This window comes from Littorina saxatilis, linkage group LG9, assembly GCF_037325665.1.
Source record: "Littorina saxatilis isolate snail1 linkage group LG9, US_GU_Lsax_2.0, whole genome shotgun sequence".
In the NCBI taxonomy this organism is placed as follows: domain Eukaryota; kingdom Metazoa; phylum Mollusca; class Gastropoda; order Littorinimorpha; family Littorinidae; genus Littorina; species Littorina saxatilis.
Window position 1 is genome coordinate 2,550,508 of NC_090253.1, and position 20,000 is coordinate 2,570,507.

Genomic DNA, 20,000 nt, shown 5'->3' on the forward strand with positions numbered 1-20,000 from the left:
TGTGTGTGATTGTGTAAAAGTAAGTAAATGTGAGTGTGTGAAAGAAAGTAATTGCAAGTGTGTGAAAGTAAGTACATGCGAGTGTGTGAAAGTAAGTACATGCGAGTGTGTGAAAGTAAGTAAATTTGCATGGAGACCAAGATTGAATGGTTTTCCAAGAGTGTAAAAAAATTGAGTATTGAGAGAACAGTGATCTGTGTGTGTAAGAATTTTACAGGAAAATGTGTGAGATATTGAAGATGTATTCAGCTTTATTGTTAGATTGTTTTTGTGTTTGCACATATTTGATGTCAAAACCATTTTAAAGAAGACAAGTTTGTTTCTTGGAGTACCTGTTTATTTTGAGGGATCAAATATTATCCATTATTATTGCTTTTAATTATACTGATGAGCTGATGTAGTATGCTCGTTAGCTGTGTCTTTGACAGATCAAATACAGTGGAACCCCATTTTAAGACCTCAAGATACCAAAACACAAATATTAAATAGAGGCAAAGGTACAGAGGTAATGAGTAGAAAATCTTTAAAAAAAAGATAAAAAAAAGAAGAAAGAACAAAGGGTGGTGTCTTAAATTGGAAGTAGGATTCTTAAAGGATTTCATGATATATACAGGGATGTCGTTAGGCGTCGGGCATCGGACATAGACCGATTAAAAGGCTCAAATGTCCGATTCACTTAGCCGCATAGCGGTCAGATGTCTTATCGCTTTCAACTGAGCGCGGTCATTGTCCGATAAGAACTCCATTCCTTCGGACAGCGCGTTATTTGATAATTTTCCTTTCATAATAAAAATCTTCAAAAAGTGACCGAGCGCTCTCGCGTACAGGTGCACTGAAGTTGTGCAGTGCAGATCTTGCGTTTTCCGAACCGTTTGCGGTATGAGCTGTTTGCGTACACCCAGCCGTCTTCTGACAGCACACTAAAGTTAGGAGTACGGGAGACAACTTCAACTGACCAAGGCTCGCGACATGCTTTAATTTGCTTTCGGTTAGAGTTGAAGCGCACGGCACTGAATTATGCCACCCAAAAAAGCTAAAGCCTGCCAAACAAACAAAAAAGCTGAACACGTTTGGCGTTTCTACGGCATCGTGTGCTACATTAGGGCCAAGAAGAACATGGGAAAACACGGCTAGCAATAGCATAATTCCAGAAAATGACAGCGCCAATGATAGTGTCGCCGCTGAAACCTCCACAATCACGGAAAGTAAAGTTTCGTGACTTGAAGATGTACGTGTCGGTCCAACAGGACATTCGCACAGACGGTCTTTTAATAAGCTTAACTTTTCATGTTGACCCTGTTTAGTACTAGTTGGTTAGAATTTGACAGCAAAGAGACCATCTATATAGGTAAACTGTTTTGTCGAATATGTCAAGAAAAAGCTCTGTCAGGAAATCATGCAGTTTGTGTGCCAATCAAAGTAAGAGTGCTGAAGTTTTTGGTTGCTTTTTAGTTTGTTTGTTTCTTTTTTGTGTGTGTCCTGTTTGAAACAAAAGTAATAAAACAATATACGCACACAATGTTGGTGCATATATTGATATGTATATGTGTGTGTGTGATCATGATTTTGTGTTTTGCACAAAATTATAATGTCCTATTAAAATGTCTGAAAGCAGTCAAATGTCCTATTGATGCCGAAGAGCTCAGGACATTTGTCCTATAGGTATGAATTTGTGGCAACATCCCTGTATATACAACACATGGATGTAATCGTATTCAACTCGGGACAAGAGTACGCAATAGGATTAACGTTGCTTGTTCGTTTAATGCCTATTATTGTCTTTGGTGCCAGGAGGCTGGTTCCACATAACTATCATTGTCAGGCATGGTACTGAAGGAATGGCAATTTCAGCTGAAATAAAGCCGGGGGTCCAGGGGGCCGCTCAGCCCCCTGGCCGGGTCAATGGGCAGCGCCCCTTTGTGGGGATCAGGGGGCAACGCCCCCTGAAGCTGACGACTTTTTACTAATTCAAATGTGTTTAGTGCCCTCTCCTTGAAGCTGAGAGGGATACAAGTGAAAGATAACAAGGCTTGAGTAAGAAAAAATAATAATCTCAAGTCAATGAGCAGATTTTTTTTATTTTTTTTTATTTTTTATTTTTATTTTTATTTTTATTTTTTTTGGATTTTCGTTTTCGGCGGATTTCCGCCGATCGGCGGAAGAGTACCATGCCTGATTGTTATCTCATTATGTTAAGTGCACTTACCTCCCTTTCGTTTTGTGTAATTTATACAGTGGAACCCGTCTGTTCGTCCCTTTTATGGCCCATAGTTTTCAAAAATGTTTAGCTCATAGCCTCTGTAGATCAGCCTCCATTATAACGGTCCGTTCAAGTCCTGATGTTGTTAAGAGTTTCTGTGGTCTAAATGTGGGGGTCCACTTTTGTTTATGACTTTACCTTCTGTGAATAGAATTGAGGTAGAGCAACGTTTGAACAAAAATGTTTTCAGCTAAAAGCAATATAATGAATAAGTTCCTGCATCTAAAAGTCATTTATATGTGAGTAGATTGTGGGAGGAGAGGCAAGTCCTTTTCATCTGAAATCTACCAAAATGTACCAACATGCATATTCCAAAGGGTGTGTGGGTGTGTCTGAGTGTATGTGTATGATAGAGATTGAGACACATGTACAGTCTGTTATATGGAATGAAATGTGCATTTGCATCATACATGATATTGATGGCTCTCGAAGATCTGTTTGTAAATGTGAAAGTATTATTTTTGTAACCCCCCCGCGGGTTAGGGGGAAGAATTTACCCGATGCTCCCCAGCATGTCGTAAGAGGCGACTAACGGATTCTGTTTCTCTTTTTACCCTTGTTAAGTGTTTCTTGTATAGAATATAGTCAATTTTTGTAAAGATTTTAGTCAAGCAGTATGTAAGAAATGTTAAGTCCTTTGTACTGGAAACTTGCATTCTCCCAGTAAGGTAATATATTGTACTACGTTGCAAGCCCCTGGAGCAAATTTTTGATTAGTGCTTTTGTGAACAAGAAACAATAATTGACAAGTGGCTCTATCCCATCTCCCCCCTTTCCCCGTTGCGATATAACCTTCGTGGTTGAAAACGACGTTAAACACCAAATAAAGAAAGAAAGATTATTTTTGTATCTGCACAGAATGAACATGTAGTATATCTGACAACACCAATAATCCTCAGGATTTTGTGCAAGAATTTTGTTGTCTGTTTTCGGTGTTAAATGGTAATAACGATATCACCCTGAAAGAACAATTTATAGAATGAATTCTTTGCAACAAAACCTGTTAGGAAATATACCTTTGGAGTCAGCCATCTTCTGGGTATGTATGCATGAGTCAAAGTTAGAGACTTTAGTCCAAGGTAAACTGTACCCTGAATGCAGTTTATCATGGACTAAAGTCTTTCAACTTATCTCCTGCATACTGACCCTGCACTCAAAACCTTCTAGCAAGATGTTAACAAACCTATGTGGAACAGTGGTGCCTGTCAAGGAGTTCATTCAGTGAACTTTTGATGGAAATCAAGCCATGACTGATTGTAGATGTAATCTGTTGATTTTATTATGGTGAATGAAATGACCTATTTAGTCCTGGTTATAGCCTTATGGAAGACTGTGCAGGTGCTATTAGTTGATGGCATGCAGTAGTTTTGTTGTTGTTGCAGTACACGAAAGTAAACCATGGCAACTACCTGTGTATTTCAGTTTTCTCTTTGGCATGTTGACCTTGGAGTGAGAGAGAGAGAGAGAGAGAGGGAGAGAGAGAGAGAGAGGGGAAGAAAAAACTGCATTGTCACTCTGATACTGTATGCACGTGCATTATCTCCAACATGGTATGTCAGATACTGAAACAGGCAGTTCAGGAAAGAAGGCTTAAAAAAAATGTTATAACAAAATTGCTTCATCATTATACAGACATGATGGTTTATCAGAACTATTTGACCTGAATGGTCCAATCTATCTATTGGGAGAATGACAAGAGTGGCTCAGAAGGGGTCTAAGTCGACCAAAAGCGGGTGCATTTCCTGTAGGCGTTTTTCACACTCAGTCCCAACTCGTATCCTACGCGAGACTGCCGTAAACCAGGGATCGCGCTAGCTTTTTAAAAAACGCGTAAGTCATACGCAACGAAACGGAAAAAATGCGTCACGGACCAATATTTTTGCGTACTACGAAAACACGTACAGACACAAACAAAACACGCACGAAAGACTTAAAGACACTCTTTACCTAAATACGGCGAGTTTTCCTGTCGAACTCCGCGCACGCCTGTCGAATAACACCCCTGCTGTCTCCAACCTTCAGGCCTTGCGAGTTTGTTTCCCGCTCTAATACGACTAGACACACTTTCCGCCTTTTGGAAGCGCGAGATGGGAGAGCAGCTAATGTCTGTTTCATTATCCGACAAGACATTATCTGGTAATACCCTCGTTACGTTCGTTTGTGATACTTTGATGCAAAAAGAAACGGACTTTAGTTTTGACGCGCAGATTTCATGTGTGTCGTCACTTCTCGAGCCCTATAGTCAGTTTCAGGATCGGGTGATTATTAAGTCAGAGCAAAAGCGCTGTGTGAAGACAAGAAAAAGTTACAATATTTTTGCGTATGGCTTACGCGGCGCGGCGAAAAAAACGCGTCAGCGACTTTTAAAATGCGTCAAATACGCAAAAATCGTGCGTAAACGCGATCCCTGGTAAATTACGGTGTACCAGTGAATGCACCTGCTTTTGGTCGACTTGGACCCCTTCTGCCAAAGTGGCACACTGAAAATCTCGGTGGAGGAACACAAAACACAATGGAACCCCTCTTTTAAGCCGACCTCCAAAATAAGCAAAACTCAGTAATAGAGGTAGATTTACAGATGTGATTAACAAAAACTAATACCCCCCCAAAATTAATACGTAGTTTCCAGAAACTAAGGTCTTAAGAAGGGGGGGGGGGGGGGGGAGGGGGTTGTAAGAGGGGTTACACTGTAACGTGGATGCCGTGTGTGGAAAGCGAGAAATGGCAGAAAGTGGTGTGGGTGCCTGTACTTAAATTGTTTGTAGTTGCAGAAAACAAACGAAACCCCTGAAGTAAACGTAAAGCCATAAAAGAAGAAACTCGGCCACATTCGCCGAACAATGCAAATAAACATACTTTCCGGAACGCCGTGACATAAACAACGTAAAACAAAGCCACAGCTCGTTTTGACTTTCAGTTTTGACTGCGGCAGACTGAAAAAGTCACTCGGTCTTACAAGTAAGAAACACTCTGACTTAGACCCAGGAAATGTCCTTTCCTCTGGATTGCGAGGATGTGCTGATGTGTGTATCTGGCACTTTTGGGCCTTTCGTTTTGTACATTTTTGTGTCTGTGCTGACCCTGTCAGTGTCATGAACCAACGCGGAGGTCATGTTGTTTTGCAAGTGTGACCTCTTCGGCGTACCTTGCGACAACTCTGCTTCGGTTGGCTTACAGGGGCAACAAATCTCTGGTTGTTCGAGACGACCCGAAAAGCGGACGACATTCAACGAACCGTGACACATACACCGACTTTCACACAGCTGACTGAGCCAACAGAGCACTTGTCGGTGCTATCCGCAGGGTTATTCCCCCTAGGTTTCAAAGGTCAAGTGACGTCAGAAAGGAGACAAAGATGGAGGCGACCAGGTGAAAGTCATGCGGTATGACTGACACACAAGCCAATGCAGTCTTTTCGAGCAAGATGGATTAGTGTGAGAGAAATTGACTGAGATCGGCAGAGCGATTGTCATGCAATCGGTCGCTCTTTATGGCCGGCTCGTTGCCCGCGCTTTGGTGGCAGGAATCCACAATGAATTTCAACTGAAGCCAGGAACATCAACGCAGAAACAACCTCTACACTTGGTGACAGGGTCAGCGGGGTTTTCCAAGTCAGTGACCAAGAACTCAGCGTTCAGCAAATGGACATTTGGTGATGATGCCTATTTTATTGCGAGGAGCAGAGCGGCGGACGTGATCGGTAGGTTCAATATTTTCCTGTTTGATTTCCTTTGTAATGAGAGATCTCTTCAGTCAACTCAGGCTTACGCTACATCAGTACATGGGGTTTGTATCACTATCTCCGACACTCATGAATGGTGAACAAGACTATGCAGCGTAACTGCTGTTTTTTTTTCAGTTAGTGTCACAGCTGATGGAAGTGGGTCATTGTTATGGCGTTGTTAAAGGGGACGGAGCTGACGCTCCACAACCTAATTCTTATGTTTGTGTGGAGGATAAGGATTACCATGAGTCGAGGTGTTTGCAAAAGTACAGTTAAGGTCAAAGTTATTGCGCAATCCCAAAGGTAAATGCCGGTGTCTGTAACAGAGGTAAACAAATTCTAAGATAACTTGTGCAATAGCAAGCAAGGAGAGAGTGCCGTGGTTGAAGGTTGAACGCTAACACAGTAAGCTGAGTAACAACAGCTATGTAGCCTATATGGACTGTTGGCAGAGGTCATTGAGCTGCTAAGGAGGCACATTTAAATGACAGCATTCATTGAACGAAAATCACATTGTCTTTTGGTGTCAGTGTCATTGTACTGATATTGAAAATCCAAATTTATACTTTTTAGTTTTTACTCTGTTGTTGCAAAGCCAGCTTGCACTAGTTGCAGTGTGGACACCAATAGAGTAGGTTCATTAAATGATTAATTGACATTGAAGACTAAAAAGTGTTTGCTTAGTTTAAATATGACTATTAGTATTAACTAAGTTAATTGAACAGAAGTAAACTGTTCATTTTATAGCATCTGAGTTAAACCATAACATCTTAAAAGTTACATTTTAAATTTATGTTCTATGAACTAAGTTGATTGAACTGAGCATAGCTCTTCATTTATTATCAGATGAGTAAATCCATACAATCTTAAAAGTTAAATGTCTTCAATAATAATTTTAATTATAATTAATTTCTTCAATCTGTGATAGCTTCAAGTCAGACTCAAACTCAAAGGCTAATTTCTAATTCAGTGGTACATGAGTTTCTTTACTTACTTTGACTTTTGCTAGTGTCATCCTAGTTGTCAAATCCGTATCAGGGACTGAGAGCTCTTAGCAGTATCAATCCAAATCAAGACACACAAAAGACAGGGATGTTGCTACATATAATATATTCATACCTATAGGACACATGTCAAATGTCCTAGCTCTTCAGCAGCCCCTGGAGCAATTTTTTGATTAGTGCTTTTGTGAACAAGAAACAATTAACAAGTGGCTCTATCCCATCTCCCCCCTTTCCCCGTCGCGATATAACCTTGAACGGTTGAAAACAAACGTTAAACACCAAATAAAGAAAGAAAGCTCTTCAGCATCAATAGGACATTTGACCGCTTTCAGAAATTTCAATAGGACGTCAGAATTGTTTCATTTTCAAGAATGACGCTCGCCGTGTTACCCCGTGTTTTTGACCCTAATGTAGCACAGGATGCCGTTGAATAGCCAAACGTGTTCAGCTTTTGTTGAACTTTGGCAGGTTTTATTTTTATTTTTCGGTGGCATAACTCAGTGCGCTTCGTCAAAATGTCTCGAACTGAAGGCAGACGCAAGTCTAAGTCAGTTGAAGTTGTCTCCCATACTCCGGGCAGGGATGTAGCTCAGTCGGTAGCGCGCTGGATTTGTATCCAGTTGGCCGCTGTCAGCGTGAGTTCGTCCCCACGTTCGGCGAGAGATTTATTTCTCAGAGTCAACTTTGTGTGCAGACTCTCCTCGGTGTCCGAACACCCCCGTGTGTACACGCAAGCACAAGACCAAGTGCGCACGAAAAAGATCCTGTAATCCATGTCAGAGTTCGGTGGATTATAGAAACACGAAAATACCCAGCATGCTTCCTCCGAAAACGGCGTATGGCTGCCTAAATGGCGGGGTAAAAAACGGTCATATTGAAAGGAACAATTAACGAATATCGCGCTGTCCGAAGGAATTGAGTTCTTATCGGACAATGCCAGCGCTCAGTTCAAAACGATAGGACATCTGACCGCCATGCGGCAATGTGAATCGGAAATTTGGGCCTCTAAATCGGTCTATGTCCGATGTCCGACGCCTAACGACATCCCTGAAAAGACACCGCTTTTTTCCTCTTTGAGTTTTCAGGATTGGTATTTATTATATTATTGATACTTCCTGTTTTATCAGGTTTATTTGTGTGTTTTTGTTGTAAAATACAACTTGTTGGATGCGTTATTAGGAGTGGCAGACGGTGTGGGAGGGTGGAGGAACTATGGTATCGATCCCTCTGTGTTTCCACGGCAACTGATGCTAACATGCGAACGCATGGTTCAAGAGGGCCACTTCCATCCACAAGCCCCCGCCTCCATCATCGCAGCTAGTTATGAGGAACTTCAACAACATAAAGACCCTCTCATGGGTTGGTATTGTTTTCTTCCTGTTTGTGTGTGTGTCGCTGTGTGTGTTTGAGCACGTACATGTATTTGAGCAAGACAAATGTTTATTTGTTCCTACAGTCAGACAATGAAGTTGAATTGTATGCTGTATTTGATGATACATTGAGTTATGATGTTATTATTTTCTGTTTTATTACGTGTATAGCAGAACCTTTAGGAATTTTGAGGAATTGAAGTCTTCAAAAAGAAAGTCTAAAAAATAACAGAAAATCTGAGAAAGCAAGGTGGCTAATTCGGACTGGAGTCTTATTGGGGGGTTTCTAATCACTACTGACATCGTTTTTTCCTGATACCTTCTAACGCAGTAGCTGTATATTATTACGATTTCGACAATGCATGACTGTCTACTACCAGGCTTAAATTTTCACATGCTTGCAGTTGAAAGGATAAGAGTAAAATCTATCGGCAAGATAAACAGAAACAACAGAAAGACCGATGATTGATACCATGATAGTGCTAAGCTGTTCAAAAACACTGTCTGTCTTGAGCAATGTCTGTCTGACTGAGTTCTCTCTCTCTTTCTTTCTTTTGCCTGGGTGTGGGTCAGGGCCGTCAGAATAAAGTACAAAGAGATGTATGAGGACTGTCTTTGATGACTGCGAAGGAAAGAAAATGCAAGTTTTATGTAACAATTACATGTACTCTTTCATTGGAACTAACCAATTCTGAGTCCAAAAGTTCTAAACAATTCTTTTAGAGTAAACGAATACACATCTGATCGGGACAGTGATGTGTAACTGTAATCTGGCCTTAGATGATCTGGGTTTTTTCTCTCAACATTTCCAGACAAGTCTTCCTTGACATAGTGTATAATCTCCCACTGTTCAAATAAAGAATGAATGCAAGTGGTACATTGACTGACAAACACCAGACGGATGTTAATTACCACCTGTGGTTGATTGACTGACAAACACCAGACGGATGTTAATTACCACCTGTGGTTGATTGACTGACAAACACCAGACGGATGTTAATTACCACCTGTGGTTGATTCTGCTTGATGCTCAAGGCCATGTGTGATTTCTTCTTGTACAGCCTGGTTTGTTTTAGTGATTTTAAAACATAGTGTTAATTAACTGTTCTTTTACATAATTCAATGTCATAGTTGACAGTAATGCTAGTAAAATGAATTTAATATGAAGTGTCTTTGTAATGTAGTTCTGAATCTATTTGTAGCAAATGTAGTCATAGTGTGAACGTCAAGTTTCAACTGGTCTTCTTTCTTGACTATTCATTCCAGTCGTTAGTCTGTAAGATTAGGTAACACAGTTACTTCTTCTTCTTCTTCTTCTTGGCGTTCGCAGAGGTTACACAATCAGTCCAGCACTGGTGATAAATGTTGTCGTTTTCTCCAACTCCTGTCGACTGCCGTATAGTTTGGACACAGTTACAATAACAGCTAACAGTCTGCACAGAGTCAGGTCTGTCACATCTTGGAAGGGATTATTTGTCAGGGGGAGGACAGTTATGACATCGCTAATCCTAACCCCACCCCCCGCCTCCACACACCCTCCCCTCTCCCCCTGTCAGCAGTTCAGCAGTCCCTCTCATGAACGGACACCCTTGGGCCATAGCAAAACTGTCCGTACATTGCAGGTGTCCGGTCACGGGAGGGGTGACCACACCACCCCCTCCCCCATACACTCACACAGAGACACACAAACAACAGGATTGAGTCTATGCTAATCACTTCTTGTGGCTACTAAACAGTGAACTCCTAATACTTCTTTAAACGTTCTGTAAAAATGATTTGTATGAAAAGTGTTGAAAAGAAGAGATAATATAAATCCTCCAGGCAGTGAACACACTCACCATGCACTGACATACGAAAGCAGCCACACAAACACAGCACAGAGGAGCGTGTGCAGATGCTTTGCAAGAATAAGCTTGAAACCCAGTTTGAATAAATAGCAGCAGATAGAGCTGCATGTCATAATCATGTAATTTATTTTCATCTTGTCTGGCTTTATTGACTGCATGCCGATCATGTGGCATGGCAGTGACTTTTCACTCTTCAGTCGGAAATACACTGTACATAACACAGCTCCCACTCTCCCTCACTAATGCCTACCCCAAGCCATGACAACTGATGCTTGGAAATTGTGTGGAAGAGTACACCTCTCTATTTCTCTCCAATGCTCTTCCTGCTGACATGCAGTGACACCGGACACCCCACAGAGTTTAGCCAGCTACCCCTCCACCCCCCCCCCCCCCCCGCCTCCCTCTCTCTCTCACTCCCTCCAGCCATGTACTGTTGGGCTGTGGCCAGAGAGGTCAGCTCTAACTGTTCATTCAGAGCAAAACCAGTTGACTGTGTCGTAACTTTTGACACAGCAAGACAACTGAAGGGTTCACAGATTAGGCAACCGACTCACTGGTCAAGGCTGAGGGGAAACAAGAGTATCTTGTCAATGAAAGAGGTTACACACAGACACACGATGCTGAGAACTGTGGCCGGTTTTTCACTCTCTTTCGCTCAGGACCTTCATCGACTGTGGTTTCTGTTGTTTACGTCCAACAGACAAGAATAAAGAGCACAGTGCAGTTTCATGTTGGCATCTTCGCATGTACTCCACTCCTGACCAAAACTAACCCCCCCCCCCCCCCCCCCCCTCCTGATGGGTACAGGTGCACTCAAGTTACCAGTGACTGTCGTCACGCCATTGCGGCTGTCATCTTTGCACCAAGAGCCGGACTGCTCCGTTATCGATTTTGTTGTGGTGAAAATTTGACGATGGTCTGTCCGTACATTGGAGGTATGACCTGCTGTTGGGACCGAAAATGAGTGTCCGTGTCCACGTTTTGCAGGTGTCCGTTTAAGGGGGGGCAAATATAGAAGGAAAACACTCCGTGCGGAGCAAATGTGTCCGTACATGTCAGGTGTCCGCTCACGCCGGGGGCCGTACATTGCAGGGACTGCTGTAGAACACTGCTGTCCCCCAGACTCTTTGTCCAATCCCCAGGCCCCCAAGGGAGGATCAGCCTTCTTACTGACACTGACAGCTTGAGCAAACTTAAACCATCTGTGCTCCATAGTGTGGAGCTTGCCTAATTGGAACTGGAAGAAGGGGATTTTTGTTTGTTATTAATTCTTTCATTAGTGACAGATTTACTGCTTGTTAGACCCCTGATTTGAAAGGTATTACATAAGAGCATGAGGAGGGTTTTCAGAACTCTCTCTCTCTCTCTCTCTCTCTCTCTCTCTCTCTCTCTCTCTCTCTCTCTCTCTCTCTCTCTCATTAATGCTAGTACATGTATTTAGTAATACACTGCACATCTCTACGAGTGCATAGAATTAGAAAGTTTGCTCTTCACTTGCTTAAAACTGTGATTTAAGTTCAAACAGAACAGCTATTGAAATTATGATTTATATATCATGATTCATCCTTACGAGTTATGGTAATTCATGTTGGCTCAAATTCACATTCAGAACAACATTTGCACTCAGCTCAGTTATTTGCCAATGGATTTTATGTGCAAGGTCTGTGTGCCTAAAAGTGTTTGCCTGCATATTGAATGGGAAGTTTGCAATGATCAGTAGTTTGCAGGGCCGGACTTGGCTAAGAGGAGGGGGGGGGTTGCTAGAGGTGGTCCAGGGGGATATCCCCCCTGGCGGCAGGGGCGGATCAGTTCATTTTATGGGGGGGGGGGGGGGGGGGGGGGGGGGGGGGGTTCAAAAGTATATTGTGAAGATATGGGTGTGAAGGCGCGAAGCGCCGAGCCGACGGCGCAAAGCGCCTAGCTTGCTAGGGGGGTCCGGGGCATGCCCCCCCGGAAAATTTTGAAAAAAAGGATGCAAAATGGTGCAATCTGGTGCATTCTGAGGATGATCATTACCAGTTTCAGGCAGCAGATTTTGTCACTGATTATAACCCCAAAATTGAAACTCAATGTAAAATAAAGGAATGCATACCTCATTCAATATTTTTATATTTTTATATTTTTATATTTATAAGGTGGGTCCGGAAACCCTAGAACCCCCCCCCCCTCGTCCGCCCCTGGGCGGGGTCAAGGGGCAGAGCCCCTTGTGGGGGTCAGGGGGCGAAGCCCCCAGAAGCTGATGGGTAGGTCATATTCTGAGATAAGAAAATGGTCGCTCCTTGCATGAAACGGCATAAAATAAGCAATAATAAAAAATGTTTTAAATAAGTAAGGTACATGTTCAGGCTAGGGGGGGGGGGTTGCGCAACCCCCATAACCCCCCCGGTAGTCCGGCCCTGGTTTGTGCTGTTGTTGCATCCAGGTAAATCAATTTGTATTGAAAATTACCCTCTCCCCTTCACCTGGTCCATCATACCTTATGACAGATTGACACTGCCTAAAGTCTCAAGAAAATGCTTTGAAAGGTGTAATTATGTCATTCAGTAGATTCATTGATATATATGCTCAAAGCTTGCTGATGTAATCAGAAACCATGGGGGGGGGGGTGGGGGGGGGGGGGGGGGTGGGGTGGGGTGAACATGTCACCTGAGTAACTGCCAAACACTTTTATGGCATTGTCGGCAACTTTCCCAAAGAGCATAAAGCCTAGCAATATTCCTGCTCTCGTTTAAGAGTTGCTTGGATTAAATGTGCTCTCCAGTCGCTTCTCTGCCTTTCTCAGGTTCAAAATGTACATACATACATTTGTAACTCTAGTTAATATTCAGCCTTTGTGCTGTCGTAAGCAAAACAGAAAACAAACAAATGAATGGTGAAAGAGGTGATTCTCCTAGCTGTTTAGGCAATTACAACAAGTAGAGCCTACTTTAGCTGTTTAGGCATTTACAAGTAGAGCCTACTTTAGCTGTTTAGGCAATTACAAGTAGAGCCTACTTTTCAACCATGCCCCGCTCCCCCACCTCTTCACTCACTCAAGCAGTTAGAGCAGATTGAATGTAAATCCTGTTTGTTCTGTCACAAAGCGTGTTTTTGTGTGCGTAAGCTTTATATGTCCATGCAGCGAAGTAGGAAAGCCCATGCTTTTATAATCTAAGCAGTATTTTTTGCTCTCGACGACAAAAGAGTTTCTTACTTTTAAAAGGTTGGAGATGGAACTGGTAGGGGATATATCCGTTCACAAGATATTTTGTGTTCATGGTGCAAATTCCACCCCAGTGCTCTTGATAGAAAGTGGGTTTTTTTTTCTTCTTTATTTTTGTAAAAATTTTTTTAGGACAGTTGAGTGCTGAGCAGAGGTTGACATTGTCACAGTATCTGTTTGGTGTGTGTGTGTGTGTCTCTCTCTCTTTTTTTCTCTCTCTCTCTCTTTCTCTCCCTCTCTCTTTCTTTCTCTTTCTCTCTTTCTCTCTCCCCCTCTCTCTCTCTCTCTCTCTTTCTCTCTTTCTCTCTCTCTCTCTCTCTCTCTTTCTCTTCCTCTCTCTTTCTTTCTCTCTTTCTCTCTCTCAGTCTCTCTCTCTCTCTCTCTGTGTCTCTCTTTCTCTCCCTTTCTCTTTCTCTCTTTCTCTCTTTCTCTCTCCCTCTCTCTCTCTCTCTCTCTTTTTCTCTCTTTCTCTCTATCTCTCTCCTTCTCTCTCTCTCTCTCTCTCTCTCTCTCTCTCTCTCTCTCTCTCTCTCTCTCTCTCTCTCTCTCTCTCTCACACACACACAGCCTCTGCACTTTTAAGTGCAGTTCAAGGTAGGAGGTTTGGGGAACTGAAGGTGATTCAGTGTGAAGGATGTTTGCACTTTTGTGTCAGCCGGTGTAACACGAGAAAATTACTCCCACGAGATTTTTACTCCGGAGTAAACATTTCGTACGAAAAAGTTACTCCCTTTACGAAATAAGCACTCCCCCATTGCACGAGAAAATTACTCCCCAAGACAGGTGAGTTCCGAGTAAACATTTCGTACAAAAATGTTACTCCCCTGATGAATAAATAACGAATAAATTACTTCACCCCAACACGAGCAATTTAACCTCGCATGCCAGGTGTACGAAATTTTTACTCCCTCGTCCCCTGTTAGTCTTGGTGGTGGAAGGGGTGGAAGGAGGGTAGCGTGACATTCGTGTGCGCGAGATCACTTATTGGCATTATCCCTTCGCCCGCATCCCATTTTTGCGTACGAGATTTTTACTGGAAGTAAAAACAAGTCGCGTAAGGCGAAAATACAACATTTAGTCAAGTAGCTGTCGAACTCACAGAATGAAACTGAACGCAATGCCATTTTTCAGCAAGACTGTATACTCGTAGCATCGTCAGTCCACCGCTCATGGCAAAGGCAGTGAAATTGACAAGAAGAGCGGGGTAGTAGTTGCGCTAAGAAGGATATAGCACGCTTTTCTGTACCTCTCTTTGTTTTAACTTTCTGAGCGTGTTTTTAATCCAAACATATATCTATATGTTTTTGGAATCAGGAACCGACAAGGAATACGATGAAAGTGTTTTTAAATTGATTTCGACAATTTAATTTTGATCATAATTTTTATATATTTAATTTTCAGAGCTTGTTTTTAATCCAAATATAACATATTTATATGTTTTTGGAATCAGAAAATAATGGAGAATAAGATGAACGTAAATTTGGATCGTTTTATAAATTTTTATTTTTTTTTACAATTTTCAGATTTTTAATGACCCAAAGTCATTAATTAATTTTTAAGCCACCAAGCTGAAATGCAATACCGAAGTCCGGGCTTCGTCGAAGATTACTTGACCAAAATTTCAACCAATTTGGTTGAGAAATGAGGGCGTGACAGTGCCGCCTCAACTTTCACGAAAAGCCGGATATGACGTCATCAAAGACATTTATCAAAAAAATGAAAAAAACGTTCGGGGATTTCATACCCAGGAACTCTCATGTCAAATTTCATAAAGATCGGTCCAGTAGTTTAGTCTGAATCGCTCTACACACACACACACACACACACACACACACGCACAGACACACACACATACACCACACCCTCGTCTCGATTCCCCCCTCTACGTTAAAACATTTAGTCAAAACTTGACTAAATGTAAAAATGGGGAGTAAAAATTTTGTGGAGGGAGTAATTTTTTCGTGTCTTGGGGAGTTTTTGTCTCGTACGAAAAGTGTACTCGGAGTAAGAATTTCGTACGAAATATTTACTCCGGAGTAAATTTTTTGTGGAGTAAAAATGTCGTGGTACACCGGGGCCCTGAGCTCCTTTGGCCGGGAAAAGTGATACATGTAGCATCAATGTTTTTAGAGAACTGAAATGTGAAACTGGGGGTCTTTTTTTGTTGGCCTGAATGAGGTTACGGTTATCAGAGATGAGTTTAAAAGCAGGGTTGTATCTGGGTTTTTTTGGTTGTGTTTGGTTAAGATTCTCAGTTTGTATTGATTTTGTTTTATGAAAGTATCATTCTCTCCAGTACAAATCTAAAAACAAATAGCTAGACTGGTAACGTTCCAACATTCACAATAAAAAACAAGAAAGGTATGTTGTTGTAACACTAATGGTTTTTTTTGTCGTAAGGTTTTGACACAAGAGAAAGTCCAAGAAAGCTAATTCGCTGACAAAGTCTTAACAGCGCCTGAACAGAAGTGATGATTGTACAATTATTGGGGTAACACCCGGTATAGGCCAGTCAGCCTTTCTGTGGAAACCTATTGCAGGAACACAGAGTACAGGCATAATGTGATCCAGGTTAATTTTGGCAGTGCCCAGTACAAAACAATCCCAGTTTACCACAGGCAGGGTATTCACACACACACACAAATCCCTCTCTAGATCATTCACCCCTCCAAAGTCTAAGGCTATTATTGTGTTACACTTTACATTTTCCTGGATTGCTTTCAACCCTGCTATTGTTGGACAGCTATCAGTGTGGATTTGTATGCATGGTTGGAGCTTCTCATTTGAGTCATACTCCAGTGAGGTTGACAGGATATGATGTGAACCAGTTTGCATCAGTAGATTTATCTGTGTGTTCATTTGACTTTTGTGAGTAAACATACTTAAGCACCCTGTGGTGCCTGTGATGAACAGACACCCCTGAGATTACAGTGGAACCCCCCTTTTAAGACCTAAAAAAAAAAAAAAAACTGAGAAATTCAGGTCTTAAAATGGAGGGTGGAGTTTTTAAATGGGGGTGAATTTACAGACGTTTATGCACAGAAAATGTGAAAAGTCAAGGTCTTAAAAAGGGAGAAGTGTCTTCTTCTTCTTCTTCTGTGTTCGATGTTGATGGCCGTGCTAAATCCTCAGACCAGTGGCTGCCAGGAAGTCCGCAGTCTTGCGCAGTTCGTCGGCAGGACCCCAGAGTTTGGCTCCAAGGGAGAAGTGTCATGTTAGGAGGTCTTAAAAGGGGGGTCCCACGTACTGCACTATTTAATTATCCCTACATTGTAGGTAGCTTTTGATGAGAGAGAGTTATGGCTTGCATTTGAATAGTGGAAGTGACCTTAAAGTTTATTGGGAGTTGTACTCTATTGGGAGAAGCCGGATGTCAAAAGGACTACTGTACTGCATTGCAGGGATGTGTGCATATTTTGTCAAACAAAAAATAAAGTAGCATTAGCTGTATATATACATGTGTGTGTGACTGTGAGTGGGTCTGGGTGCACTGAGCAAGCGACAGCTCTTTGATTACAATTATGATAATGGCATTATTTCATGTGACAGTCTGTTTCCACCGCAATGAACAATGTTCTGTCATCCAAATTTTCCCCCTAACCGGAACGGAACATTGTGTTTCCAAGTATTATCATTAAGGAGTGTAACAGGTTGCAATGTCTTTTATGATCATGAATACGACGGGCGCAGTGGCGTGGTGGTAAGACGTCGGCCTCCTAATCGGAAGGTCGTGTGTTCGAATCCCGGTCGCTGCCGCCTGGTGGGTTAAGAGTGGAGATTTTTCCGATCTCCCAGGTCAACTTATGTGCAGACCTGCTAGTGACTTAACCCCCTTCGTGTGTACACGCAAGCACAAGACCAAGTGCGCATGGAAAAGATCCTGTAATCCATGTCGGAGTTCGGTGGGTTTAAACACGAAAATACCCAGCATGCCTACTCAACGAAAGCGGATCGCGGAGTGAGCTGACTATGCTCTCTGAGTATAGTGTAGGGAACCCAAATGGGCAAACGAGCTCACACGTAACCAGAAAAATTCTGGAACGCTGAAGAAGAAGAAGAAGAAGATGATGAATATAAAGAGTGGGTTTTGAGTGTCATGAAAGCTAAAGTATTGATGTTATACAAACTGTCCTTGTGTTCCCCACTGTCCTTTGTTGTACATGCATGTGTGTCAACTGCAACCACCATTATCTTCTTTTGGAAGAGAAATGAAAAATAGCAGAATTGATACACTTACAGACTTAGAATCTAAGTAGAAGAAGCTTAAACCTGAGAGGCATGACGTCCCTGTATGTGCATGCAGATTCATGCTATGATATGGGATAACATTTCATTGCAAAGGACGAATACAAGTGCAAAAGTATGAGGTTAATTTGTACCCTCAGGTAAACATTCTTTAGCAGCAGCTTCAAAATACATTGAAGGTGACTTTCACACTGCTAAAAATATCACTCATTCTTTTCTAAAATTGACTTCTGTGAATACTATAATACCCACGCTTGGGTAATCTACTAATTGAAGTAATCCCTTACAAACTAGACCCATAAAAATAGGATTGACAGTGTATTTTCGTTGTGGGTGAGTGTGATCTAGGCAGTGAGGCACGTTATTAATTAGAACCCAGTGTGCTGTCTTGGCATTATACCAGCCTGTGGCTGTAGGGTACAGGACGGTTCATTGTGCAGTGAGTTGGTGTTGGATTGATTATTCCCCCAGGGGTCCAAGGGGCTATTTTTAAATGATCTTTGGCGTCAAGTGCCAGAGAGGTGCCAGGTTAGACACAATGAAGTTCAGTCACCCGAAGCGCCGCCCTTCTGTTTGTCTGGGCGAGCAATTAAGTTAGGATCATGATTCTTTCCAGCTGCCTCTCTGTCTCTCTTTCTCTCTCTCTGTCTCTGTCTCTGTCTCTCTCTCGCTCTCTCTCTTCAAATTGTCTGTGAGAGCTTGAACTCTTGGCTTGGCCGGACCCCATACTGGCCATAGAATATCTGTGGTACAAGAATTCTGTTTGTCCCTATGAGAAAAAAAACCCACCTACTTATAAATTGTCAGAAAGTTCAGTCCATGTTGTCTAATTGAAAGCATTCTGGACTGATGCCATGAAGGCTTTGTCAAACACTGTCACGGTGCCAGATTGAATATGGTGTAAGTGTCAGCCCTGCATTTAGTGCTGACTATGGTGTACAACTAGTTACTATAGTGCTGACTATGTTGTACAACTAGTTACTATAGTGCTGACTATGGTGTACAACTAGTTACTATAGTGCTGACTATGGTGTACAACTAGTTACTATAGTGCTGACTATGGTGTACAACTAGTTACTATAGTGCTGACTATGGTGTACAACTAGTTACTATAGTGCTGACTATGGTGTACAACTAGTTACTATAGTGCTGACTATGGTGTACAACTAGTTACTATAGTGCTGACTATGGTGTACAACTAGTTACTATAGTGCTGACTATGGTGTACAACTAGTTACTATAGTGCTGACTATGGTGTACAACTAGTTACTATAGTGCTGACTATGGTGTACAACTAGTTACTATAGTGCTGACTATGGTGTACAACTAGTTACTATAGTGCTGACTATGGTGTACAACTAGTTACTATAGTGCTGACTATGGTGTACAACTAGTTACTATAGTGCTGACTATGGTGTACAACTAGTTACTATAGTGCTGACTATGGTGTACAACTAGTTACTATAGTGCTGACTATGGTGTACAACTAGTTACTATAGTGCTGACTATGGTGTACAACTAGTTACTATAGTGCTGACTATGGTGTACAACTAGTTACTATAGTGCTGACTATGGTGTACAACTAGTTACTATAGTGCTGACTATGGTGTACAACTAGTTACTATAGTGCTGACTATGGTGTACAACTAGTTACTATAGTGCTGACTATGGTGTACAACTAGTTACTATAGTGCTGACTATGGTGTACAACTAGTTACTATAGTGCTGACTATGGTGTACAACTAGTTACTATAGTGCTGACTATGGTGTACAACTAGTTACTATAGTGCTGACTATGGTGTACAACTAGTTACTATAGTGCTGACTATGGTGTACAACTAGTTACTATAGTGCTGACTATGGTGTACAACTAGTTACTATAGTGCTGACTATGGTGTACAACTAGTTACTATAGTGCTGACTATGGTGTACAACTAGTTACTATAGTGCTGACTATGGTGTACAACTAGTTACTAGTGTGTGAACTTGATGCACCTGTGTTTATAATTGAGACTGTGCCAAAAGGTCAGGTGTCATGTCTACTGTCCCGAATGACACACGATTGCTGACATTTCACCATTGCCAACAGAATAAACAAATAAGAAATAGGTAGAAAATGAATGTGAAAACTGACTTTAATTGTTGATCAGTATTTTCTATACCACTAACAAATAATCTACTTGCACATAGCTGTTTGGCAAATGTATGTTGCATGGGACACACTGACATGAAAGTGGAAGATGTTTTTCCCTCTAGAGAAACTACATATCAAGTTACACTTTTTGTGCTCTTCCATTCCAGTTGGCAATCAATTGTTAACGCATGTTATTAGAAAAAATAGAACGAAA

The 20,000-nt window shown here is 41.8% G+C and overlaps 2 protein-coding genes across 3 annotated transcripts in view; both read left to right on the forward strand.

Moving 5' to 3' along the window:
* LOC138975066 (sin3 histone deacetylase corepressor complex component SDS3-like) overlaps positions 1-3,693 on the forward strand; it is an 18,609-nt gene extending 14,916 nt beyond the window's left edge. For both annotated transcript variants that reach the window (XM_070347718.1, XM_070347720.1), the window contains exon 9: positions 1-3,693. This exon is cut by the window's left edge and continues 217 nt beyond it. The gene's annotated coding sequence lies outside the window, so the exon portion shown is untranslated.
* A 1,763-nt stretch (positions 3,694-5,456) lies between these two features.
* Positions 5,457-20,000, forward strand: part of LOC138975067 (protein phosphatase PTC7 homolog) — a 24,756-nt gene continuing 10,212 nt past the window's right edge. The window contains exons 1-2 of the mRNA XM_070347721.1: positions 5,457-5,960; positions 8,168-8,347. Coding sequence (XP_070203822.1) covers positions 5,732-5,960; positions 8,168-8,347 — 409 coding nt within the window. The 5' untranslated portion in view covers positions 5,457-5,731. The remainder of the gene's footprint in view (positions 5,961-8,167; positions 8,348-20,000) is intronic.